The sequence below is a fragment of the Dicentrarchus labrax genome, unplaced genomic scaffold, assembly GCF_905237075.1.
Source record: "Dicentrarchus labrax unplaced genomic scaffold, dlabrax2021, whole genome shotgun sequence".
Taxonomy (NCBI): Eukaryota; Metazoa; Chordata; class Actinopteri; family Moronidae; genus Dicentrarchus; species Dicentrarchus labrax.
The window spans coordinates 24,982,763-25,009,585 of record NW_026136704.1 but is presented as its reverse complement, the minus strand read 5'-3'; the positions used below and the strand labels follow the sequence as shown (position 1 = coordinate 25,009,585).

General features: G+C 37.8%; 4 protein-coding genes, 1 long non-coding RNA gene and 2 pseudogenes across 5 annotated transcripts; 5 read left to right on the top strand and 2 right to left on the bottom strand.

The window, feature by feature from the left end:
* Positions 1–272: 272 nt before the first annotated feature.
* LOC127362292 (odorant receptor 131-2-like) lies at positions 273–5,992 on the top strand (annotated as a pseudogene).
* LOC127362294 (uncharacterized) lies at positions 3,067–12,894 on the bottom strand. The gene is made up of 3 exons (XR_007884425.1): positions 12,801–12,894; positions 6,610–6,746; positions 3,067–3,584 (listed from the first exon to the last, which is right to left on the bottom strand). It is a non-coding gene; the product is annotated as an uncharacterized LOC127362294 (long non-coding RNA).
* On the top strand, positions 6,090–14,584 carry LOC127362290 (odorant receptor 131-2-like). The gene is made up of 2 exons (XM_051397828.1): positions 6,090–6,209; positions 12,264–14,584. The coding sequence occupies exon 2, from the start codon at positions 12,696–12,698 to the stop codon at positions 13,602–13,604; it is 909 nt and encodes a 302-aa protein (XP_051253788.1). The 5' UTR covers positions 6,090–6,209; positions 12,264–12,695; the 3' UTR covers positions 13,605–14,584.
* On the top strand, positions 6,444–12,046 carry LOC127362291 (odorant receptor 131-2-like). Its single transcript, XM_051397829.1, has 2 exons — positions 6,444–7,177; positions 10,207–12,046. The coding sequence occupies exons 1-2, from the start codon at positions 6,642–6,644 to the stop codon at positions 10,577–10,579; spliced, it is 909 nt and encodes a 302-aa protein (XP_051253789.1). The 5' UTR covers positions 6,444–6,641; the 3' UTR covers positions 10,580–12,046.
* Positions 14,585–14,674: 90 nt separating the features above from the next.
* On the top strand, positions 14,675–16,761 carry LOC127362288 (odorant receptor 131-2-like; annotated as a pseudogene).
* A 1,356-nt stretch (positions 16,762–18,117) lies between these two features.
* On the top strand, positions 18,118–23,030 carry LOC127362287 (odorant receptor 131-2-like). Its single transcript, XM_051397826.1, has 2 exons — positions 18,118–19,081; positions 22,611–23,030. Exons 1-2 carry the CDS (start codon positions 18,546–18,548, stop codon positions 22,999–23,001), a joined length of 927 nt encoding a protein of 308 aa, XP_051253786.1. The 5' UTR covers positions 18,118–18,545; the 3' UTR covers positions 23,002–23,030.
* A 419-nt stretch (positions 23,031–23,449) lies between these two features.
* LOC127362293 (diablo IAP-binding mitochondrial protein-like) lies at positions 23,450–25,919 on the bottom strand. The gene is made up of 6 exons (XM_051397832.1): positions 25,616–25,919; positions 25,270–25,399; positions 24,972–25,097; positions 24,557–24,667; positions 24,332–24,428; positions 23,450–24,044 (listed from the first exon to the last, which is right to left on the bottom strand). The coding sequence occupies exons 1-6, from the start codon at positions 25,744–25,746 to the stop codon at positions 23,842–23,844; spliced, it is 798 nt and encodes a 265-aa protein (XP_051253792.1). The 5' UTR covers positions 25,747–25,919; the 3' UTR covers positions 23,450–23,841.
* Positions 25,920–26,823: the final 904 nt, after the last annotated feature.

Genomic DNA, 26,823 nt, shown 5'->3' with positions numbered 1-26,823 from the left:
AAAAAACACATTTTTGGCATGCAGTACCTCTTTTAGTATTAATTAATTAAAATAAAATTTGATTTGCTTGGAATGCTGTGTGTGTGTGTGTTTGTGTGTGTGTGTGTGTGTGTGTGTGTGTGTGTGTGAGGGGGGACTGCAGATTATATATGTGGATTAACACCTGTTTTTATGATTGTCTTGTTTACTTCTGTACTTACTGTTGACAAACTTAATTCCCCTATTTGGGATAATAAAGTTTACGTTGATCGTGGCCTTGGGGTACAATCCAGATTTGCTTGCTGCTAATCTCCCGCTGACGGAGACTTGCAGGAAGTGGCAATGAGGACACTGTGGTGAGAAAAATGTAATTAGCTGTTACTCTGCATGTACTCTAGTCGCTCCTATAAAATATTCATGCACAGCCCTCGCTCAGAACACGACAAAGACGTTTACAGACAAACATCTGTTGTTGGAAAATGTGTGCAACAACGCTATGCTATTGCAGGGAAGGGTTTGGTCTTTTTGTGATAGGAGTCTCATTTTCTTTTTACTGAGACATTTAACAGAGAAATTAAGAATTTAACACTTGGAAGTACCTCAATAATCTGTGTATTTGTTTAAAAAGTGATGGCTGATAACAACTCATCTGTTGGTGGTGAGGTCTCACTGATGCAGATCAATGACAAAGTCATTATTGTGCAGATCCTGGTGATTATATTTCTTTGCATCAACTTTTTGCTCATTGTAACCTTTTTCAGAAAGGAGTGCTTCTACACAACTGCACGCTACATCTTATTTGCTGTTACACTTCTGTCTGATAGCTTTATATTGCTCATGTCTAATATTCTGCTAATAATGAACTACTTTAATTTTACCATACAAGTTTGGTTATGTATCATTATCTCTGTTGTGGTACTTTTGTATTTTAACGTCACACCAGTTGCTCTGACAGCAATGACTCTGGAGCGCTTTGTGGCCATTTGCATGCCCCTGCGGCATGCAGAGCTGTGCTCCACTCGCAGCACTTTACATTGCATCCTCATCATTCACGGCCTCAGCTCTGTACCCTGCATTGTTATTCTCTCCGCCTTCTTTGCATCAGCATCTCTTAGCATGTACAAACACTATAAGGTATGTTCTGTGGAGATGTTCATGTTGTACAGGTGGCACGATCATCTTAGGTCAGCTGTTAGTCAGTTTTACTTCTTGATCATGTGTATCATCATTGTATTCTCGTATGTTAAAATAATGAAAGTGGCCAAAGCTGCATAAGGAGAGAATAAAAAGTCAACATGGAAAGGGCTGAGAACAGTAATTCTTCATGGTTTCCAGCTGCTCCTCTGTCTCATCCAGCTGTGGTGCCCATTCATAGAAACTGCTTTGTTTCAGATTAATTTAAGGTTATTTATGAATGTCAGGTACTTTAACTACATATTGTTTAGTGTTACTCCAAGATGTCTGAGTCCTCTTATTTATGGGCTCAGAGATGACATTTTTTTTTGTGCACTGAAAAACTATGCCTTCTCTGGCTTGTAGAAAAAACATTCTTCAAGGAAGAGTAATAATTTACTAACAGACAAATTGTACAATGCACGAATTAAAGATAATATATGTCTGAATGCCTGAATTAATTTGTTCTTTTTATATTCAATATAGAATCCAAAATCGGAAAATGAAAAAGCCATTTGCTATTTTATTTTATGTCCAAATTAAAAATAATGAGTCATGGATTTAATTAGATTTGTGTGACCAGGAAGGTAGGTTACTGACATCTTTGCCATTGCGCTACCTGATGTAATGAATATGAACTTGGACATAAATTTAAGTGTTGTGTTGTTTACATTTTGGAAAATTAAGTTGGCCCACTTAACAATTCTTTGCTGTGTACTATTGGATGTACTGACAACTATCACTGAACTACTGTGATATTGAAGATATCATAAAAACTGGAGGATTCTCAAGTAAGTTCTGAAGTGTTCCTGTTCCTATCCAAGTATACGCATACAGCAAGTTAGACTGTGTACTACCAATCGAGCCTTGTTTTTTTATTTTCCAAAATAGAAAACATGTATGCTGATGTTCAACTTCAAATTCATACCTTAAATTAGCTACCGCCATGGCCCAAGTGAATTTACTTCATGTGAGTTTATCAAGTGAAAAACACAATGAGTCAGCAACTTCCTGGTCACACAAATCGGACACATTAAAAATCAAAATCAATTTCAATCCGTGGCCAGTTTTCTTAATTTCCTATTTTGGATTTGAGCATAAAATGTAAAGTGTGAAAAATAAGTTGTTATTTGTTTTTTTTTCTGTTGGATTCATAAATTAACAACACATTGTTGCTGTTGTTTGATATTTTTTGGGAGCTTTTGCCTTCATTAGATAGGACAGCTGCAGAGTGACAGGAAAGGGGGAAGAGAGAGAGAGGATGACATGCAGCAAATGGCAACTGGTCAAACTCGGACCCTGTTAAGTTATAAGTAATATAACATAGGGGACACAGGAAATGATATTTAACTTCTTCATACAGTGTCCAATAATTATTAAATGTCAGTCAACCTCCAGTAAATATATTGCTACTTTAATAATTTACTTTAATTGCCCTACTGGCAACAGGAAGTGAAGCCTAGGTAACACATAGTTAATCACATCTATACAACATTTCCAACATGTCTTGCTCCAGCGCCACATACTCCACACAGGAAATAATATTTTATTCATTAACACAGTGTCTCATACTACTGAAAATTATGAAAATTCATTTAACGCTGCTTGCCTCTTCAATTGTTTATTGTTTTTAAAATGTTACATTACTTATATTTTGTACTCAAATTGCTTAGATTCTGTAGTTTTTATGGCTTCCTGTCTCATTTATTCTTTAGAAATATGTATGATTCTTAAACAGAATTGCACCATTTGAGGTTGATGCCATTGCAATTTTGTTGTGCTTGCACAATGACAATAAAGTTCTTTATTCATGAATCCTGAGAGTCCCATGTACAGAATCTGTAAGGGCCCAGAATGGACAATCTATCGTAAAAAACTCAAACCTTGTCCATATATACCTGGACAACCAACACAAGAGTTAGTCCCAACAATCCACCAAGCCCTTATGTCCAAATCTACATTATTTTACATTTCTATAGATGCCTGTGTAGCCTCACTGGAATTATTGAGAGAAGAGAACAAGAAGCAACAGGTATTAATTCAATAGCCTGACAATGACTGAATATTGTACTTCTTCACCTTGACCAGCCTAATTTCCCTACTTGGGATAATAAAGTTGACATTAACCAACAGCCTGGATGTGTCTAGTGATAGTCACTCAGGGAGACTTGCAGAAAGAGGCAATGATGACACTGTGGTGAGCAAAGTTTAATTTGCCCTCACTCTACATGTGTTCTAGTCGCTCCTATAAAATATTATTGTGCAGCCCTCACTCAGAACACTGCAAAGACCTCTACAGACAACATCTGTCTTTGGAAATGTGTGCCACAACGCTATGCTACTGCAGGGAAGGGTTTTGTCTTTTTGTGATAGGAATCTAATTTTCTTTTCACTGAGACATTTAATAATAATAATTTAACACTTGGAAGTACCTCAATAATCTGTATATTTGTTTAGAAAAGTGATGGCTGATAACAACTCATCGTTTGGTGGTGAGGTCTCACTGAAGCAGATCAATGACAAAGTCATTATTGTGCAGATCCTGGTGATGATATTTCTTTGCATCAACTTTTTGCTCATTGTAACCTTTTTCAGGAAGGAGTGCTTCTACACAACTGCACGCTACATCTTATTTGCTGTTACACTTCTGTCTGATAGCTTTATATTGCTCATGTCTAATATTCTGCTAATAATGAACCACTTTAATTTCACCATAGAAGTTTGGTTATGTATCATTATCTCTGTTGTGGTACTTCTGTACTACAACATCACACCAATTACTCTGACAGCAATGACTCTGGAGCGCTTTGTGGCTATTTGCATGCCCCTGCGGCATGCAGAGCTGTGCTCCACTCGCAGCACTTTACAATGCATCCTCATCATTCACGGCCTCAGCTCTGTACCCTGCATTGTTATTCTCTCCGCCTTCTTTGCATCAGCATCTCTTAGCATGTACAAACAACATAAGGTATGTTCTGTGGAGATGTTCATGTTGTACAGGTGGCACGATCATCTTAGGTCAGCTGTTAGTCAGTTTTACTTCTTGATCATGTGTATCATCATTGTATTCTCGTATGTTAAAATAATGAAAGTGGCCAAAGCTGCATCAGGAGAGAATAAAAAGTCAACATGGAAAGGGCTGAGAACAGTAATTCTTCATGGTTTCCAGCTGCTCCTCTGTCTCATCCAGCTGTGGTGCCCATTCATAGAAACTGCTTTGTTTCATATTAATTTAAGGTTATTTATGAATGTCAGGTACTTTAACTACATATTCTTTCGTCTTACTCCAAGATGTCTGAGTCCTCTTATTTATGGGCTCAGAGATGAAATTTTTTTTCGTGCACTGAAAAACTATGCCTTCTCTGGATTGTAGAAAAAACATTCTTCAAGGTAGAGTAATAATTTACTAACAGACAAATTGTACAATGCACAAATTAAAGATAATATATGTCTGAATGCCTGAATTAATTTGTTCTTTTTATATTCAATATAGAATCCAAAATCGGAAAATAAAAATTTGCTTTTTTATTTTATGCCCAAATTAAAAATAATGAGTCATGGATTTAATTAGATTTTTGATAATTAATCCCTCTGATTTGTGTGACCAGGAAGGTAGGTTACTGACATCTTTGTGATGGCGCTACCTGATGTAATGAATATGAACTTGGACATAAATTTAAGTGTTGTGTTGTTTACATTTTGGAAAATTAAGTTGGCCCAATTAACAATTCTTTGCTGTGTACTATTGGATGTACTGACAACTATCACTGAACTACTGTGATATTGAAGATATCATAAAAACTGGAGGATTCTCAAGTAAGTTCTGAAGTGTTCCTGTTCCTATCCAAGTATACGCATACAGCAAGTTAGACTGTGTACTACCAATCGAGCCTTGTTTTTTTATTTTCCAAAATAGAAAACATGTATGCTGATGTTCAACTTCAAATTCATACCTTAAATTAACTACCGCCATGGCCCAAGTGAATTTACTTCATGTGAGTTTATCAAGTGAAAAACACAATGAGTCAGCAACTTCCTGGTCACACAAATCGGACACATTAAAAATCAAAATCAATTTCAATCCGTGGCCAGTTTTCTTAATTTCCTATTTTGGATTTGAGCATAAAATGTAAAGTGTGAAAAATAAGTTGTTATTTGTTTTTTTTTCTGTTGGATTCATAAATTAACAACACATTGTTGCTGTTGTTTGATATTTTTTGGGAGCTTTTGCCTTCATTAGATAGGACAGCTGCAGAGTGACAGGAAAGGGGGAAGAGAGAGAGAGGATGACATGCAGCAAATGGCAACTGGTCAAACTCGGACCCTGTTAAGTTATATGTAATATAACATAGGGGACACAGGAAATGATATTTAACTTCTTCATGCAGTGTCCAATAATTATTAAATGTCAGTCAACCTCCAGTAAATATATTGCTACTTTAATAATTTACTTTAATTGCCCTACTGGCAACAGGAAGTGAAGCCTAGGTAACACATAGTTAACCACATCTATACAACATTTCCAACATGTCTTGCTCCAACGCCACATACTCCACACAGGAAATAATATTTTATTCATTAACACAGTGTCTCATACTTCTGAAAATTATGAAACTTCATTTAACGCTGCTTGCCGCTTCAATTGTTAATTGTTTTTAAAATTTTACATTACTTATATTTTGTACTCAAATTGCTTAGATTCTGTAGTTTTTATGGCTTCCTGTCTCATTTATTCTTTAGAAATATGTATGATTCTTAAACAGAATTGCACCATTTGAGGTTGATGCCATTGCAATTTTGTTGTGCTTGCACAATGACAATAAAGTTCTTTATTCATGAATCCTGAGAGTCCCATGTACAGAATCTGTAAGGGCCCAGAATGGACAATCTATCGTAAAAAACTCAAACCTTGTCCATATATACCTGGACAACCAACACAAGAGTTAGTCCCAACAATCCACCAAGCCCTTATGTCCAAATCTACATTATTTTACATTTCTATAGATGCCTGTGTAGCCTCACTGGAATTATTGAGAGAAGAGAACAAGAAGCAACAGGTATTAATTCAATAGCCTGACAATGACTGAATATTGTACTTCTTCACCTTGACCAGCCTAATTTCCCTACTTGGGATAATAAAGTTGACATTAACCTACAGCCTGGATGTGTCTAGTGATAGTCACTCAGGGAGACTTGCAGAAAGAGGCAATGATGACACTGTGGTGAGCAAAGTTTAATTTGCCCTCACTCTACATGTGTTCTAGTCGCTCCTATAAAATATAATTGTGCAGCCCTCACTCAGAACACTGCAAAGACCTCTACAGACAACATCTGTCTTTGGAAATGTGTGCCACAACGCTATGCTACTGCAGGGAAGGGTTTTGTCTTTTTGTGATAGGAATCTAATTTTCTTTTCACTGAGACATTTAATAATAATAATTTAACACTTGGAAGAACCTCAATAATCTGTATATTTGTTTAGAAAAGTGATGGCTGATAACAACTCATCGGCTGGTGGTGAGGTCTCACTTAAGCAGATCAATGACAAAGTCATTATTGTGCAGATCCTGGTGATTATATTTCTTTGCATCAACCTTTTGCTCATTGTAACCTTTTTCAGGAAGGAGTGCTTCTACACAACTGCACGCTACATCTTATTTGCTGTTACACTTCTGTCTGATAGCTTTATATTGCTCATGTCTAATATTCTGCTAATAATGAACCACTTTAATTTTACTATACAAGTTTGGTTATGTATCATTATCTCTGTTGTGGTACTTCTGTATGTAATAGTCACACCAGTTACTCTGACAGCAATGACTCTGGAGCGCTTTGTGGCTATTTGCATGCCCCTGCGGCATGCAGAGCTGTGCTCCACTCGCAGCACTATACATTGCATCCTCATCATTCACGGCCTCAGCTCTGTACGCTGCATTGTTATTCTCTCTGCCTTCTTTGCATCAGCATCTCTTAGCGTGTACAAACAATCCAAGGTATGTTCTGTGGAGATGTTCATGTTGTACAGGTGGCATGATCATCTTAGGTCAGCTGTTAGTCAGTTTTACTTCTTGATCATGTGTATCATCATTGTATTCTCGTATGTTAAAATAATGAAAGTGGCCAAAGCTGCATCAGGAGAGAATAAAAAGTCAACATGGAAAGGGCTGAGAACAGTAATTCTTCATGGTTTCCAGCTGCTCCTCTGTCTCATCCAGCTGTGGTGTCCATTAATAGAAGCTGCTGTGTTTCAAATTGATTTAATGTTATTTATTAATGTCAGGTATGCTACCTACATATTGTTTAATGTTACTCCAAAATGTCTGAGTCCTCTTATTTATGGCCTCAGGGATGAAACTTTTTTTAATGCACTGAAAAACTATGTCTTCTTTGGCTTGTAGAAAATAAATATTTGACATGGTAGATAAATAATTTTCTAGCACAGAAACTAAACAATGCACTAATTAAATCAACTGAATATGTATGCAATTCACTTTTACTTAATTCTAGTTTATTGTTATAAGCCTGACTATTACTGCATTGTTATTTAACTTATTATGTAACTTTTCTACTTTAAAATAACAGTTTCATAATAATTTCGACGCTACACTGACTTGTCCCAGTCTTCAGCCTGGACTGAGAGCTCAAAGCATATTTGGTGGTGTATTTACACGGCAAGCAAAGGAGCTTCAGACCAACAGGAGAAGAAGGTTTTCAGGCCCACGGCCAGCGAGAGCCAGTGGGGAAAGCTGACACAGAGCGGAGCTCATGTTATGCCAGAACCAGAGCTGAAGAAGAAGCCACAGGACAAGAGTAAATCTTTGTCGTTGGTGAGAGCTTTGTGAATTAAAAGGTTGCAGACAGATGCCGAGCTGGCTTTCTTGTTGTCAGTAATATTAGCTTGTTATGTCTTATGTTGTTGCACTTTCTCAATGTTTTGCCATGTTAGCAAAGACTCGCTGTATGCTGATGCTCAACCTCAAATTCATACCTTAAATTAGCTACCGCCATGGCCCAAGTGAATTTACTGCATGTGAGTTTATCAAGTGAAAAACACAACGGGTCAGCAACTTCCTGGTCACGCAAATCGGCCACATTAAAAATCTAAATCAATTTCAATCCGTGGCCAGTTTTTTAATTTCTTATTTTGGATTTGAGCATAAAATTTAAAGTATGAAAAATAAGCTGTTATTTGTTTTTGTGTTGGATTCATAAATTAACAACACATTGTTGCTGTTGTTTGATATTTTTTGGGAGCTTTTGCCTTCATTAGATAGGACAGCTGCAGAGTGACAGGAAAGGGGGAAGAGAGAGAGAGGATGACATGCAGCAAATGGCAACTGGTCAAACTCGGACCCTGTTAAGTTATATGTAATATAACATAGGGGACACAGGAAATGATATTTAACTTCTTCATGCAGTGTCCAATAATTATTAAATGTCAGTCAACCTCCAGTAAATATATTGCTACTTTAATAATTTACTTTAATTGCCCTACTGGCAACAGGAAGTGAAGCCTAGGTAACACATAGCTAATCACATCTATACAACATTTCCAACATGTCTTGCTCCAGCGCCACATACTCCAAACAGGAAATAATATTTTATTCATTAACACAGTGTCTCATACTTCTGAAAATTATGAAAATTCATTTAACGCTGCTTGCCGCTTTAATTGTTAATTGTTTTTAAAATTTTACATTACCTATATTTTGTACTCAAATTGCTTAGATTCTGTAGTTTTTATGGCTTCCTGTCTCATTTATTCTTTAGAAATATGTATGATTCTTAAACAGAATTGCACCATTTGAGGTTGATGCCATTGCAATTTTGTTGTGCTTGCACAATGACAATAAAGTTCTTTATTCATGAATCCTGAGAGTCCCATGTACAGAATCTGTAAGGGCCCAGAATGGACAATCTATCGTAAAAAACTCAAACCTTGTCCATATATACCTGGACAACCAACACAAGAGTTAGTCCCAACAATCCACCAAGCCCTTATGTCCAAATCTACATTATTTTACATTTCTATAGATGCCTGTGTAGCCTCACTGGAATTATTGAGAGAAGAGAACAAGAAGCAACAGGCATTAATTCAATAGCCTGACAATGACTGAATATTGTACTTCTTCACCTTGACCAGCCTAATTTCCCTACTTGGGATAATAAAGTTGACATTAACCTACAGCTTGGATGTGTCTAGTGATAGTCACTCAGGGAGACTTGCAGAAAGAGGAAATGACGACACTGTGGTGAGCAAAGTTTAATTTGCCCTCACTCTACATGTGTTCTAGTCGCTCCTATAAAATATTATTGCGCAGCCCTCACTCAGAACACTGCAAAGACCTCTACAGACAACATCTGTCTTTGGAAATGTGTGCCACAACGCTATGCTACTGCAGGGAAGGGTTTGGTCTTTTTGTGATAGGAATCTAATTTTCTTTTCACTGAGACATTTAATAATATAATTTAACACTTTAAAGTACCTCAATAATCTGTGTATTTGTTTAGAAAAGTGATGGCTGATAACAACTCATCGGTTGGTGGTGGGGTCTCACTGACGCAGATCAATGACAAAGTCATTATTGTGCAGATCCTGGTGATGATATTTCTTTGCATCAACTTTTTGCTCATTGTAACCTTTTTCAGGAAGGAGTGCTTCTACACAACTGCACGCTACATCTTATTTGCTGTTACACTTCTGTCTGATAGCTTTATATTGCTCATGTCTAATATTCTGCTAATAATGAACCACTTTAATTTGACCATAGAAGTTTGGTTATGTATCATTATCTCTGTTGTGGTACTTCTGTACTACAACATCACACCAATTACTCTGACAGCAATGACTCTGGAGCGCTTTGTGGCTATTTGCATGCCCCTGCGGCATGCAGAGCTGTGCTCCACTCGCAGCACTTTACATTGCATCCTCATCATTCACGGCCTCAGCTCTGTACCCTGCATTGTTATTCTCTCCGCCTTCTTTGCATCAGCATCTCTTAGCATGTACAAACAACATAAGGTATGTTCTGTGGAGATGTTCATGTTGTACAGGTGGCACGATCATCTTAGGTCAGCTGTTAGTCAGTTTTACTTCTTGATCATGTGTATCATCATTGTATTCTCGTATGTTAAAATAATGAAAGTGGCCAAAGCTGCATCAGGAGAGAATAAAAAGTCAACATGGAAAGGGCTGAGAACAGTAATTCTTCATGGTTTCCAGCTGCTCCTCTGTCTCATCCAGCTGTGGTGCCCATTCATAGAAACTGCTTTGTTTCATATTAATTTAAGGTTATTTATGAATGTCAGGTACTTTAACTACATATTCTTTCGTCTTACTCCAAGATGTCTGAGTCCTCTTATTTATGGGCTCAGAGATGAAATTTTTTTTCGTGCACTGAAAAACTATGCCTTCTCTGGATTGTAGAAAAAACATTCTTCAAGGTAGAGTAATAATTTACTAACAGACAAATTGTACAATGCACAAATTAAAGATAATATATGTCTGAATGCCTGAATTAATTTGTTCTTTTTATATTCAATATAGAATCCAAAATCGGAAAATAAAAATTTGCTTTTTTATTTTATGCCCAAATTAAAAATAATGAGTCATGGATTTAATTACATTTTTGATAATTAATCCCTCTGATTTGTGTGACCAGGAAGGTAGGTTACTGACATCTTTGTGATGGCGCTACCTGATGTAATGAATATGAACTTGGACATAAATTTAAGTGTTGTGTTGTTTACATTTTGGAAAATTAAGTTGGCCCAATTAACAATTCTTTGCTGTGTACTATTGGATGCACTGACAACTATCACTGAACTACTGTGATATTGAAGATATCATAAAAACTGGAGGATTCTCAAGTAAGTTCTGAAGTGTTCCTGTTCCTATCCAAGTATACGCATACAGCAAGTTAGACTGTGTACTACCAATCGAGCCTTGTTTTTTTATTTTCCAAAATAGAAAACATGTATGCTGATGTTCAACTTCAAATTCATACCTTAAATTAACTACCGCCATGGCCCAAGTGAATTTACTTCATGTGAGTTTATCAAGTGAAAAACACAATGAGTCAGCAACTTCCTGGTCACACAAATCGGCCACATTAAAAATCAAAATCAATTTCAATCCGTGGCCAGTTTTCTTAATTTCCTATTTTGGATTTGAGCATAAAATGTAAAGTGTGAAAAATAAGTTGTTATTTGTTTTTTTTTCTGTTGGATTCATAAATTAACAACACATTGTTGCTGTTGTTTGATATTTTTTGGGAGCTTTTGCCTTCATTAGATAGGACAGCTGCAGAGTGACAGGAAAGGGGGAAGAGAGAGAGAGGATGACATGCAGCAAATGGCAACTGGTCAAACTCGGACCCTGTTAAGTTATATGTAATATAACATAGGGGACACAGGAAATGATATTTAACTTCTTCATACAGTGTCCAATAATTATTAAATGTCAGTCAACCTCCAGTAAATATATTGCTACTTTAATAATTTACTTTAATTGCCCTACTGGCAACAGGAAGTGAAGCCTAGGTAACACATAGTTAATCACATCTATACAACATTTCCAACATGTCTTGCTCCAGCGCCACATACTCCACACAGGAAATAATATTTTATTCATTAACACAGTGTCTCATACTACTGAAAATTATGAAAATTCATTTAACGCTGCTTGCCTCTTCAATTGTTAATTGTTTTTAAAGTTTTACATTACTTATATTTTGTACTCAAATTGCTTAGATTCTGTAGTTTTTATGGCTTCCTGTCTCATTTATTCTTTAGAAATATGTATGATTCATAAACAGAATTGCACCATTTGAGGTTGATGCCATTGCAATTTTGTTGTGCTTGCACAATGACAATAAAGTTCTTTATTCATGAATCCTGAGAGTCCCATGTACAGAATCTGTAAGGGCCCAGAATGGACAATCTATCGTAAAAAACTCAAACCCTGTCCATATATACCTGGACAACCAACACAAGAGTTAGTCCCAACAATCCACCAAGCCCTTATGTCCAAATCTACATTAATTTTCATTTCTATAGATGCCTGTGTAGCCTCACTGGAATTATTGAGAGAAGGGAACAAGAAGCAACAGGCATTAATTCAATAGCCTGACAATGACTGAATATTGTACTTCTTCACCTTGACCAGCCTAATTTCCCTACTTGGGATAATAAAGTTGACATTAACCTACAGCCTGGATGTGTCTAGTGATAGTCACTCAGGGAGACTTGCAGAAAGAGGCAATGACGACACTGTGGTGAGCAAAGTTTAATATGCCCTCACTCTACATGTGTTCTAGTTGCTCCTATAAAATATTCATGCGCAGCCCTCACTCAGAACACTGCAAAGACCTCTACAGACAACATCTGTCTTTGGAAATGTGTGCCACAACGCTATGCTACTGCAGGGAAGGGTTTTGTCTTTTTGTGATAGGAATCTAATTTTCTTTTCACTGAGACATTTAATAATAATAATTTAACACTTGGAAGAACCTCAATAATCTGTATATTTGTTTAGAAAAGTGATGGCTGATAACAACTCATCGGCTGGTGGTGGGGTCTCACTGAAGCAGATCAATGACAAAGTCATTATTGTGCAGATCCTGGTGATGATATTTCTTTGCATCAACTTTTTGCTCATTGTAACCTTTTTCAGGAAGGAGTGCTTCTACACAACTGCACGCTACATCTTATTTGCTGTTACACTTCTGTCTGATAGCTTTATATTGCTCACGTCTAATATTCTGCTAATAATGAACCACTTTAATTTTACTATACAAGTTTGGTTATGCATCATTATCTCTGTTGTGGTACTTCTGTATGTAATAGTCACACCAGTTACTCTGACAGCAATGACTCTGGAGCGCTTTGTGGCCATTTGCATGCCCCTGCGGCATGCAGAGCTGTGCTCCACTCGCAGCACTATACATTGCATCCTCATCATTCACGGCCTCAGCTCTGTACCCTGCATTGTTATTCTCTCTGCCTTCTTTGCATCAGCATCTCTTAGCGTGTACAAACAATATAAGGTATGTTCTGTGGAGATGTTCATGTTGTACAGGTGGCACGATCATCTTAGGTCAGCTGTTAGTCAGTTTTACTTCTTGATCATGTGTATCATCATTGTATTCTCGTATGTTAAAATAATGAAAGTGGCCAAAGCTGCATCAGGAGAGAATAAAAAGTCAACGTGGAAAGGGCTGAGAACAGTAATTCTTCATGGTTTCCAGCTGCTCCTCTGTCTCATCCAGCTGTGGTGCCCATTAATAGAAGCTGCTGTGTTTCAAATTGATTTAATGTTATTTATTAATGTCAGGTATGCTACCTACATATTGTTTAGTGTTACTCCAAGATGTCTGAGTCCTCTTATTTATGGCCTCAGGGATGAAACTTTTTTTAATGCACTGAAAAACTATGTCTTCTTTGGCTTGTAGAAAATAAATATTTGACATGGTACATTAATAATTTTCTAGCACAGAAACTAAACAATGCACTAATTAAATCAACTGAATATGTATGCAATTCACTTTTACTTAATTCTAGTTTATTGTTATAAGCCTGACTATTACTGCATTGTTATTTAACTTATTATGTAACTTTTCTACCTTAAAATAACAGTTTCATAATCATTTCGACGCTACACTGACTTGTCCCAGTCTTCAGCCTGGACTGAGAGCTCAAAGCATATTTGGTGGTGTATTTACACGGCAAGCAAAGGAGCTTCAGACCAACAGGAGAAGAAGGTTTTCAGGCCCACGGCCAGCGAAAGCCAGTGGGGAAAGCTGACACAGAGCGGAGCTCATGTTATGCCAGAACCAGAGCTGAAGAAGAAGCCACAGGACAAGAGTAAATCTTTGTCGTTGGTGAGAGCTTTGTGAATTAAAAGGTTGCAGACAGATGCCGAGCTGGCTTTCTTGTTGTCAGTAATATTAGCTTGTTATGTCTTGTGTTGTTGCAATTGCTCGATGTTTTGCTATGTTAGCAAAGACTCGCTAGTTTTTGGCCATAAATCATGCAATCATAAACAATGCACGTGTACAGCTGTCCATATTTACGTCAGAGGTATCAGACAATATTGCTAAAATCCCCAATCTTATATAATGTTTCTTTACATTACAGTTTAAGCTCAACACTGTTTGTATTGTTGCATCATTGTGCATTTGAGGTGCCCATGTTTTTAGTTTTTTTTCTGCCTTTCATGTTAAATTCTATTAAATATTGATTAAAGGTCCTTGTTGCATCCAAACCTAGCAACAAATATGACACACAGAGTGCTTGGACTGTATTAACAATAAACAACTGCTGTGTTATATATTGTGTTAATATTAAAGTTGTAAAGCTATATAAGCATTTTACATACTTTGATTTTGACTGTAATGTTTGTTTAGAGGAAAATAAATTATACAGAAAAGAACACATTGCACAGTGATTGACACCAACTTAAAATGGCCCACAAATTAAAGACTTGAGCAAAAATGTTGTTTTAAAGTTGACCTTTACCTACAACCTGGATGTGTCTAGTGAGAGCCACTTAGGGGAAACTTGCAGAAAGTGGCAATGACGACACTGTGGTGAGCAAAGTTTAATTTTCCGTCACTCTCATTTATTTGTGCTCTTGTCGCTCCTATAAAATATTCATGTGCAACCCTCACTCAAAACACTGCAAAGACCTCTACAGACAATATCGGTCTTTGAAAATGTGTGCCACAACGCTATGCTTTTGCAGGGAAGGGTTTTGTCTTTTTGTGATAGGAATCTAATTTTCTTTTCACTGAGACATTTAATAATAATAATTTAACACTTGGAAGAACCTCAATAATCTGTATATTTGTTTAGAAAAGTGATGGCTGATAACAACTCATCGGCTGGTGGTGGGGTCTCACAGAGGCAGATTAATGAAAAGATAATTATTGTGCAGATCCTGGTGATTATATTTCTTTTCATCAACTTTTTGCTCATTGTAACCTTTTTCAGAAAGGATTGCTTCTACACAACTGCACGCTACATCTTATTTGCTGTTACACTTCTGTCTGATAGCTTTATATTGCTCATGTCTAATATTCTGCTCATCTTGGCCCATTTTGGATTTACCATACAAGTTTGGTTATGTATCATTATCTCTGTTGTGGTACTTCTGTATGTAATAGTCACACCAGTTACTCTGACAGCAATGACTCTGGAGCGCTTTGTGGCCATTTGCATGCCCCTGCAGCATGCAGAGCTGTGCTCCACTCGCAGCACTATACATTGCATCCTCATCATTCACGGCCTCAGCTCTGTACCCTGCATTGTTATTCTCTCTGCCTTCTTTGCATCAGCATCTCTTAGCGTGTACAAACAATATAAGGTATGTTCTGTGGAGATGTTCATGTTGTACAGGTGGCACGATCATCTTAGGTCAGCTGTTAGTCAGTTTTACTTCTTGATCATGTGTATCATCATTTTATTCTCGTATGTTAAAATAATGAAAGTGGCCAAAGCTGCATCAGGAGAGAATAAAAAGTCAACATGGAAAGGGCTGAGAACAGTAATTCTTCATGGTTTCCAGCTGCTCCTCTGTCTCATCCAGCTGTGGTGTCCACTATTAGAAGCTGCTGTATTTCAAATTGATTTAATTTTATTTATTAATGTCAGGTACTTTAACTACATATTGTTTAGTCTTACTCCAAGATGTCTGAGTCCTCTTATTTATGGCCTCAGAGATGAAACATTTTTTCATGCTCTGAAAAACTATTGCTTGTTTGGCTTGTAGAAAATAAATATTTGACCAGGTAATAATAATAATTCATAATGTATCTAACATAAAAATTGCATGCAGCGCTAAATTAAAAAATTAATATACTGAATATGTCTGCAATTCAAGCTGAACACTGCTTTTATATTCTGACATGATTAGTTTTTGACCAAACATCCTATTACGGTCGTAACTGTGCATTTTAGATTTTAGACATTAATGTTGTTGTTATTTTGATGCAGTTGAATCAGACTGTGAACATTTTATGTCATTAAATAACTAAAAATGTATAAATGTGGCACATTTCTTTTATTTTAATTACCTTACTGTGTGTTCAGTATGAAGGAACTCATTTTGTTGTACAGCATTGTGTTGTATAATGATAAATAATATTCTTTGATTTCTTGATATACCACCGCACATATAATTGAAGACATCTGACAGTAACCATCTGAAAAGAACACACAACCGATCTGGATTTCTGATTACACCACACCTTTTTTAATTACACTGATAATGACATCTAATAGCAGATTGTATTTCCTGTGTATTTTTATTCACCTGTGTCTGTTATAGCAGCATAATGTAACACCACAGTCCACAGTTGTTATCCAATACACATCTTTGTTTTTGGCATTTTGCTTTATTTTTGACAGGACAATACAGTGAGTGACTGGAAAGGGAGGAGAGAGAGAGGGGATATGGCAAAGTGCTTCAGGCCGGACCATTCATAGTATATACAATGGACAGAGCTTCCGGGTCTGTGGAGTGAAGCCAATGCATCAGTGTCTTAAACCATCATGTACTGGCCAGCAAGGGGAGCTCCATTGGCTGCAATAAAAGACAACTAACATGCAGTCTTATGGAGATTTATTGGCTGAGTGAACAATTTCCTAATGACTTTATGGTAGAAATCTCTAGCTACACGCATCACAATGTTCATTTTGTAAATTATGATCCAATTTAGGTCCAATTTAGGTCACTGAGGTATTCACAAAGGTCATTTGTGGTCATCTACCAGGAATTAATGACCACAGAAATACTGAAGACTCTGAATATTGTAGGACTGTCTTGACTGACATTTCTCTTCAGTGTTGCTTAGAGGTTGGGGACAGTGCTATGGACTTTGTCCATATACTCCTTGATAACCAATACAAGAGTTTGTTCCTCAACAAACCACTACAGAGGTGAGCGATCCGCTGATCCTTAAAGACCCCATACAAATCCCAGTTCAGCCCCAGCAAACAGCAGTTCCATTAATGGTAGGCCTTCGAAAGCCATTTCATGAAGCTGCACCACCTGAGCCAAATGACTCAACCCAGGAAGCTGCAACACCTGATGCCTGAGCCCCAGCATCCAGAGCAAACTCTGAACCAGCAACAAGTGAGCCCACCCTGCAGATCAACCTGTGTGAACTTTGGTGTAATACGAGCCTTATTATAGAGGGGGGGTTGTAAGGATGACAACCATTACAGCAACATTATATAAGATTTGGTATTTGTTGTGATTTGGCGATAGTGCAATGCCCCTGTCGCAAACAGGGCCAGCTGTACATGTGCAAAAAACTAGCAAGCCGACAATTTTGCTAACAGCCAAACATCAAGCAAGTGCAACAACAAATGACATAGCAAGTCAGCTAATATTACTTATTAGTCTAATACCAAGAAGGCAGCTTGCTGCTGTCTATATGAAGCCTTTTATTTCATAACGCTCTAACTTATACAGTCACTCTCTACTCAATGTCCTTTGTCTCTTCCCTTTTGTGCCACCAGTGTAAATACTGACATTCCCCCCCAGTGCTTTGAGCTCGCAGTCCGGACAGCACAGTTAACTGTGAGCTAACTAACTTAAGACAGCTACATTTAGCATTGCTTTACCATCCAAGAAACTCACTGAGAGTTGAATTGGAGAGTTGAATCGGAGCAGCCAGAGGACATCATAGGAAAAACCAGAAAAGTTTCACCAAAATCTGTGACAAAGTTGATGGTGTGTGACTGCTGGTTTACAGTGTTACACACTTCTCGCAGGACCTTGTAGCCGGAGCTAAAAGTTACATGCAGGAACAGACCTATGGGGCACAGAGCCGGAATGACAGAGACACTATTCACCCTATTACACAGTAACATCACCACCAAAAAAGTTACATAGTGTTGCTTTGGGGGTAATGGCACAATTTGTAACAAGACCTTTAGTTTATTTGGTTGTGATTTCTTTGTTCTGTCCTGGTTTCCGTGTTTCCCTTTAGCTTGCCATGGATATGGCGTAAAGAAAATGAACTCTTATAATAATATTATATTTGAAGCAAACTTGAAGAAGACCAACTTCAGTCCCCAGAGTCTCTCCAGATCTCTATCTTTCTGACTATGGCTAGCCAATGAGGGGGACTGGCCTAGCAGTCAGTTATGATGACGACAGTGGTGAGTAAGTTATTCGGAGACGTTCTAGTCTTTAAAAAGTCATCATGCGCAGCCCTGTCTCAGAAGACATCCGTGTTTGGAACAGCAGGAAGGGTTGGGTGCTGTATTTTAACCAGCATCACCACTTCAGAGAAGTTTGAGATTGGAATTCATTTACTGAAACAATCTCAATTTCTTTTGACACACATATTTAATAATGACACTTTAATGCTAAAAACTAATAGATGGCAAATAACAGCTCATTGGGTGGTGGTGAGTCCTTGCAACGGCAGATCAATGACCAGGTCATTATTGTGCTGATCCTGGTGATAATGTTTCTTTGCATCAACATGTTGCTCATTGTGACTTTTTTTAGAAAGGAGTGCTTCCGCACAACTACACGCTACATCTTATTTGCTGTTACATTACTGTCTGATAGCTTGTTGTTATTCATGTCTGCTATACTTCTCATCATGAGCTATTTTCGTTTCATTATGCAAGTTTGGTTGTGTATTATTATCTGCATCGTTGTACTTGTGTATCTTACAGTCACTCCAGTTACTCTGACAGCAATGACCCTGGAGCGCTACGTTGCCATTTGCATGCCCCTGCGGCATGCAGAGCTGTGCTCCACTCGCAGCACTATACATTGCATCCTCATCATTCACGGCCTCAGCTCTGTACCCTGCATTGTTATTCTCTCTGCCTTCTTTGCATCAGCATCTCTTAGCATGTACAAACACTATAAGGTATGTTCTGTGGAGATGTTCATGTTGTACAGGTGGCACAATCATCTTAGGTCAGCTGTTAGTCAGTTTTACTTCTTGATCATGTGTATCATCATTTTATTCTCTTATGTTAAAATAATGAAAGTGGCCAAAGCTGCATCAGGAGAGAATAAAAAGTCAACATGGAAAGGGCTGAGAACAGTAATTCTTCATGGTTTCCAGCTGCTCCTCTGTCTCATCCAGCTGTGGTGTCCAATATTAGAAGCTGCTGTATTTCAAATTGATTTAATTTTATTTATTAATGTCAGGTACTTTAACTACATATTGTTTAATGTTACTCCAAAATGTCTGAGTCCTCTTATTTATGGCCTCAGAGATGAAACATTTTTTCATGCTCTGAAAAACTATCGCTTGTTTGGCTTGTGGAAAATAAATATTTGACCAGGTAATAATAATAATTCATAATGTATCTAACATAAAAATTGCATGCAGCGCTAAATTAAAAAATGAATATACTGAATATGTCTGCAATTCAAGCTGAACACTGCTTTTATATTCTGACATGATTAGTTTTTGACCAAACATCCTATTACGGTCGTAACTGTGCATTTTAGATTTTAGACATTAATGTTGTTGTTATTTTGATGCAGTTGAATCAGACTGTGAACATTTTATGTCATTAAATAACTAAAAATGTATAAATGTGGCACATTTCTTTTATTTTAATTATCTTACTGTGTGTTCAGTATGAAGGAACTCATTTTGTTGTACAGCATTGTGTTGTATAATGATAAATAATATTCTTTGATTTCTTGATATACCACCGCACATATAATTGAAGACATCTGACAGTAACCATCTGAAAAGAACACACAACCGATCTGGATTTCTGATTACACCACACCTTTTTTAATTACACTGATAATGACATCTAATAGCAGATTGTATTTCCTGTGTATTTTTATTCACCTGTGTCTGTTATAGCAGCATAATGTAACACCACAGTCCACAGTTGTTATCCAATACACATCTTTGTTTTTGGCATTTTGCTTTATTTTTGACAGGACAATACAGTGAGTGACTGGAAAGGGAGGAGAGAGAGAGGGGATATGGCAAAGTGCTTCAGGCCGGACCATTCATAGTATATACAATGGACAGAGCTTCCGGGTCTGTGGAGTGAAGCCAATTCATCAGTGTCTTAAACCATCATGTACTGGCCAGCAGGGGGAGCTCCATTGGCTGCAATAAAAGACAACTAACATGCAGTCTTATGGAGATTTATTGGCTGAGTGAACAATTTCCTAATGACTTTATGGTAGAAATCTCTAGCTACACGCATCACAATGTTCATTTTGTAAATTATGATCCAATTTAGGTCCAATTTAGGTCACTGAGGTATTCACAAAGGTCATTTGTGGTCATCTACCAGGAATTAATGACCACAGAAATACTGAAGACTCTGAATATTGTAGGACTGTCTTGACTGACATTTCTCTTCAGTGTTGCTTAGAGGTTGGGGACAGTGCTATGGACTTTGTCCATATACTCCTTGATAACCAATACAAGAGTTTGTTCCTCAACAAACCACTACAGAGGTGAGCGATCCGCTGATCCTTAAAGACCCCATACAAATCCCAGTTCAGCCCCAGCAAACAGCAGTTCCATTAATGGTTGGCCTTCGAAAGCCATTTCATGAAGCTGCACCACCTGAGCCAAGTGACTCAACCCAGGAAGCTGCAACACCTGATGCCTGAGCCCCAGCATCCAGAGCAAACTCTGAACCAGCAACAAGTGAGCCCACCCTGCAGATCAACCTGTGTGAACTTTGGTGTAATACGAGCCTTATTATAGAGGGGGGGTTGTAAGGATGACCATTACAGCAACATTATATAAGATTTGGTATTTGCTGTGATTTGGCGATAGTGCAATGCCCCTGTCGCAAACAGGGCCAGCTGTACATGTGCAAAAAACTAGCAAGCCGACAATTTTGCTAACAGCCAAACATCAAGCAAGTGCAACAACAAATGACATAGCAAGTCAGCTAATATTACTTATTAGTCCAATACCAAGAAGGCAGCTTGCTGCTGTCTATATGAAGCCTTTTATTTCATAACGCTCTAACTTATACAGTCACTCTCTACTCAATGTCCTTTGTCTCTTCCCTTTTGTGCCACCAGTGTAAATACTGACATTCCCCCCCAGTGCTTTGAGCTCGCAGTCCGGACAGCACAGTTAACTGTGAGCTAACTAACTTAAGACAGCTACATTTAGCATTGCTTTACCATCCAAGAAACTCACTGAGAGTTGAATTGGAGAGTTGAATCGGAGCAGCCAGAGGACATCATAGGAAAAACCAGAAAAGTTTCACCAAAATCTGTGACAAAGTTGATGGTGTGTGACTGCTGGTTTACAGTGTTACACACTTCTCGCAGGACCTTGTAGCCGGAGCTAAAAGTTACATGCAGGAACAGACCTATGGGGCACAGAGCCGGAATGACAGAGACACTATTCACCCTATTACACAGTAACATCACCACCAAAAAAGTTACATAGTGTTGCTTTGGGGGTAATGGCACAATTTTTAACAAGACCTTTAGTTTATTTGGTTGTGATTTCTTTGTTCTGTCCTGGTTTCCGTGTTTCCCTTTAGCTTGCCATGGATATGGCGTAAAGAAAATTAACTCTTATAATAATATTATATTTGAAGCAAACTTGAAGAAGACCAACTTCAGTCCCCAGAGTCTCTCCAGATCTCTATCTTTCTGACTATGGCTAGCCAATGAGGGGGACTGGCCTAGCAGTCAGTTATGATGACGACAGTGGTGAGTAAGTTATTCGGAGACGTTCTAGTCTTTAAAAAGTCATCATGCGCAGCCCTGTCTCAGAAGACATCCGTGTTTGGAACAGCAGGAAGGGTTGGGTGCTGTATTTTAACCAGCATCACCACTTCAGAGAAGTTTGAGATTGGAATTCATTTACTGAAACAATCTCAATTTCTTTTGACACACATATTTAATAATGACACTTTAATGCTAAAAACTGATAGATGGCAAATAACAGCTCATTGGGTGGTGGTGAGTCCTTGCAACGGCAGATCAATGACCAGGTCATTATTGTGCTGATCCTGGTGATAATGTTTCTTTGCATCAACATGTTGCTCATTGTGACTTTGTTTAGAAAGGAGTGCTTCCGCACAACTACACGCTACATCTTATTTGCTGTTACATTACTGTCTGATAGCTTGTTGTTATTCATGTCTGCTATACTTCTCATCATGAGCTATTTTCGTTTCATTATGCAAGTTTGGTTGTGTATTATTATCTGCATCGTTGTACTTGTGTATCTTACAGTCACTCCAGTTACTCTGACAGCAATGACCCTAGAGCGCTACGTTGCCATTTGCATGCCCCTGCGGCATGCAGAGCTGTGCTCCACTCGCAACACTATACATTGCATCCTCATCATTCACGGCCTCAGCTCTGTACCCTGCATTGTTATTCTCTCTGCCTTCTGTGCATCAGCATCTCTTAGCGTGTACAAACAATTTAATGTATGTTCTGTGGAGATGTTCATGTTGTACAGGTGGCACGATCATCTTAGGTCAGCTGTTAGTCAGTTTTACTTCTTGATCATGTGTATCATCATTTTATTCTCTTATGTTAAAATAATGAAAGTGGCCAAAGCTGCATCAGGAGAGAATAAAAAGTCAACATGGAAAGGGCTGAGAACAGTAATTCTTCATGGTTTCCAGCTGCTCCTCTGTCTTATCCAGCTGTGGTGTCCATTTATAGAAGCTACTGTACTTCAAACTGATTTCTTGTTGTTTGTTCAAGTCAGGTACTTTAATTACATAATGTTTGGTCTTGTTCCAAGATGTCTCAGTCCTCTCATTTATGGCCTCAGGGATGAAAAGTTTTTTCTTGAGCTGAAAAGCAATGTCTTCTTTGTCTTCTATAAAAAAAATATTGTTTGACAAATTAAAGAAATTGTTTTCCAACAGAAGCATGTGTGTAGTATTTACCATATCTATTAAAAGTATTTTTAAATATTATAATTTCAAACCCTGACCTCATCTGTGGCTATTGGCAAGTAGAGATGGGCTAAGCAAGGAAAAGACTGCACTCCCTATAGCATTATGATTTTGAGAGAAGCAAAGCTCTAATTAACTATAACTTTAACTAAGATTTAGACAAAAAGTGTTCTTCAAATTCTGTTTCTTATTATAAGAATTCTTATTTTGCGTTGTAAAATGACAAATAAATTACTTTATATAATTTTATCCTTTGATATCAGTGACAACATACACAAGTAATAGTAGACTCTCTTTTAAAAACAATCACACATACAGTAAATTAGAGGACCAGGCAAGGATGTCATCTCTCTCCATCCCTTGTTACAAAAGTCAACCATCAACACATACATTCAATCAGATTGATTTTATTATTTTGCTTTGTGAAAACAAATAAACAACTGTTTTAGAAAAAAATGACTTTGTTACAATAAAACATCCAATAAACAACGTTGTCCCACTGCCATACAATATATACTGGAGATTCAATAATCATTTTCCAGAAACTCCAAAAGAGGCTGACATTCACTAATCAAATAAATAGTCTTAAATAATGATTTATGCAGAAGTAAAGAATTACAAAAATAGAAGTTTATTTAATTTCCTTTTCAAATTTTGATTGCAAACTTGTAAACACCTTAAAGGCTAAAAGCAGAATAGAGACATAATCTGGTAATAAAAGTTTAATAGCTCAAAGCTTTCAAAGGTGAAAGCATTTTTTCACTGTCAGTATCTCTATTTGTCTTAGTCCTCTCGAAGATACGCCTCGTGCACCTCATGCTCCTCACTATCTTCTCGAAAGGCAAATTCTGCCCTCATTTGGATCTCTTCTACTTTAGTCTCGGCCAACTTCTTATCTGCATCCGCTGACAGTTTCCGTGCCTCCTCCACCTGCGACTGGGCCACTTGAATGTTTGTCCTCACTGTGATGGACGCCTGCTCGGCTCCTGGAAACATACAGGCGCAAAAAAGCATTTGTCAAATTGGTGAGGAAGTCCAAGGGTTGACACAACACCAGCTTAAGTGAAAACATTAGATGTGGACCCTCAGAGGGGCCTGCTGACCACTAAATCCATTTTTTAAATATAAAGCTCTACTGAGTGACAACATTTGCTCTGTACACTTCCTACTGCTTATCTGCTTTTTGTAACAGATCCCTTCAGTATTCCACCATTATAAATACAACAGTATTTCAACATTACATCAAGCCTCAATTAATCATATATTAACTCACCTGAGGTGTGTGCTGCCTCAGTTGCCATTTTACACAAGTTGACAGCTTTGATCCAGGTTGACTCAAAACGTTTGCATTCATCAAGTCTGTCACTAACCTGTTAGGACAAAGAGAATAACTCAATATAACTCAATATGAAAGCTGATCTGAGCAGGAAAAACTGAATGCTAGAGTAGATATAAGTTTGTTTTCAACGTTTCTCAAAAGAGGACAACACACACTAACCTGTGCACGCAGGCCATTGATCACCTCCAGGAGTGAATCCTCCTCTGCTGGGGTCAGTTTTCCCATTGAGGCTAAATACCGTCTTTGGACAGCAATGCGTGTGTGCACAGCCTGTTAGGAAACAGAGAGAGGACAGACAGTCAGGGACATTACTAGACAGTTTTTTTAACAATAATGTTGCAGTAGTTCTTGTCCACCTGATATGATGTCAATAATATGTGATTCAAAATGTCAATGTTTGAACAAATGTTACTACTGATTGCATCAGATCTGTGCCTTTTCCCCTAATAATGTGAATGTTAATTAACTGATTTTTTCCCCCAAAAAAATAATGAAACTCTCAGCCTGTGGTAAAAAAAAAAAAAAAAGGGTTGTAAAATATGGATATAATGCTTCACATAAGATGAAAACCTACCTTTGAGTAGTCTCTAAGCGCATCTATGAGAGCCAGGGTGGTCTGGGAGAGGAAGGTACTTGAACTGTCTGTAACCATTGAGGCTGCTCTTCTGATCAGGGAGTCATGAGAGAGGTTTTCCACTTGCTACAAACAGGGGAGAAAAAAAATTTGCATTTCAACTCCTCTCTTCAATTTCTCCTCGTACGAAACAAGAAGAACAAGAGCAAACTATTGTGACACAAGATTTGTGTAGCTGCAGCTAATATGTCTGGTGCTGGTACCCTGTTATGCTATCTCTGGTAGGAGACTGACCCACCTGTGAAAAAGGGAAAGCAGAAAGCCCGCGACCAACATTTAAAGATGCTATGCTCATGTGTGAAGTATCTTTCCATTCCCCCAACTTCTGGACTCCAGGCTTCCTGTTGCTCAGTGGGGCACTCTCAGAACTGTTGTAAAAAAAAATAGGAAAGAATAAAAGTAGGTTATTAAAGTCATGCTCAATAGTATTTGAGAATCAGTTACACACGGTACATTTTGACTGTACTATTGGATAACATTTTCCATTATACGCTTTCTGCACTACTAGCAATTCAGGCTACATTCTGGTAGTTTCAGCAAGCTTCAGCAAAGATCTATGGCACTGACAATTATTCATAATGTACCTCAGGCGGATGCAGGCTGCTCCTCTCCTGAACAAACTCTTGTTGGTCCGCAGCAGTGAAATGTCTGTCTGATTGCGCAGAAGTGCTCCAGAAGCACGGCTGGCACACACTGAACACTGCACAGCTTGCATTTTGCAGATTAGCCCAGCAGCAGTAAAAGTAGTTTTCTGACTGTAGGTTTTCTGTTTTTCCGCAATTAAAACTAGGCTGCTGTCCACTCACTGTTGCCTTGGATTTGTAAAAATCTGAGAAATAATCTTGTTCCCTGCTTGCACTCTTGCAGTCTGCTCTGTGATGATCAACTGTCATGTCCTGTGGGTATTTGTAAGGCCCCAGGACCATTTCATTGCGTAAAAGGCATTGATCTGTTGACTCTGCTTGCAAATGTACGTATTTGGTGTTATCTGAAAAAGCTCACAGAGACAGAAATTACGTGCAGGTTTATCTCTCTATCTGTCTCTTGCTCTATTCTGCATAAGAAATTGCAATTCAGGTCAAAATAGACCTTCCAGAAAAATGAAAACTATACTTATCTGAAAAAAGTTTTGGGTTAGAACTGGGTTATTAATTAGGTTGTGTGTAAGTTTGTACTTTCACGCATGACATGAAAAGTGGCTCTGGAATACTTTATAAATCACATAAAATGAATACAAGGTGCTACAAATCAAAATGATAATAGTATAATCATCACTATGTAGTTCCTTAATCTCATGACATGAAAAATGGTTGTAGTAATTTTTTATATATATATTTGGTTGGAGATTTTATCTATATCTATGACTGTATGGAGTAGGATTGAGCAGCGAGTATTTGGCTGAAATGAGTATCCGGTACAGATGATCAATATCTGTACTTGTAAATATACCAACTTAAATAGTTTTCTTACTCTTGTGATCAAAAACATTGCTCCTCTTCAGGTTTAACCCTGCCTCTTGCGAGCACAGACACGAATACAGATAATGTAGCTGGTTTAACAGATACAGATAATGTTATACTCGCTCATCCATAGTATGAAGTCTCCCTTGTGTTGCTATCTTCCATAGTGATGCTCTGCCAGGCCTGCACTGCAGCGATCTTAACTTCTTACTGTTAGTGCCTTTCTGGATTCAGCCTGGTCTTTAGCAGAAACACATGGTCAGTTGTATTGAGGTCTGGTAACCAGGAATGGATTTTTTTTTAATACTGGCTGCTTAATAATAAAATAAAAG

Bases quoted from the DNA above. Each gene is read 5' to 3' on its own strand.
- LOC127362291 (XM_051397829.1), top strand. From the start codon at position 6,642: ATGGCTGATAACAACTCATCGGCTGGTGGTGAGGTCTCACTTAAGCAG. The intron at 7,178-10,206 runs GTGGCATGATCA...CATGTTGTACAG, and splicing joins GAGATGTTCATGTTGTACAG to GTGGCACGATCATCTTAGGT.
- LOC127362290 (XM_051397828.1), top strand. From the start codon at position 12,696: ATGGCTGATAACAACTCATCGGCTGGTGGTGGGGTCTCACTGAAGCAG.
- LOC127362287 (XM_051397826.1), top strand. From the start codon at position 18,546: ATGGCAAATAACAGCTCATTGGGTGGTGGTGAGTCCTTGCAACGGCAG. The intron at 19,082-22,610 runs GTGGCACAATCA...CATGTTGTACAG, and splicing joins GAGATGTTCATGTTGTACAG to GTGGCACGATCATCTTAGGT.
- LOC127362293 (XM_051397832.1), bottom strand. From the start codon at position 25,746: ATGCAAGCTGTGCAGTGTTCAGTGTGTGCCAGCCGTGCTTCTGGAGCA. The intron at 24,668-24,971 runs GTAGGTTTTCAT...GTTTCCTAACAG, and splicing joins CGCTTAGAGACTACTCAAAG to GCTGTGCACACACGCATTGC. The intron at 24,429-24,556 runs GTTAGTGTGTGT...TTGTCCTAACAG, and splicing joins TCAATGGCCTGCGTGCACAG to GTTAGTGACAGACTTGATGA.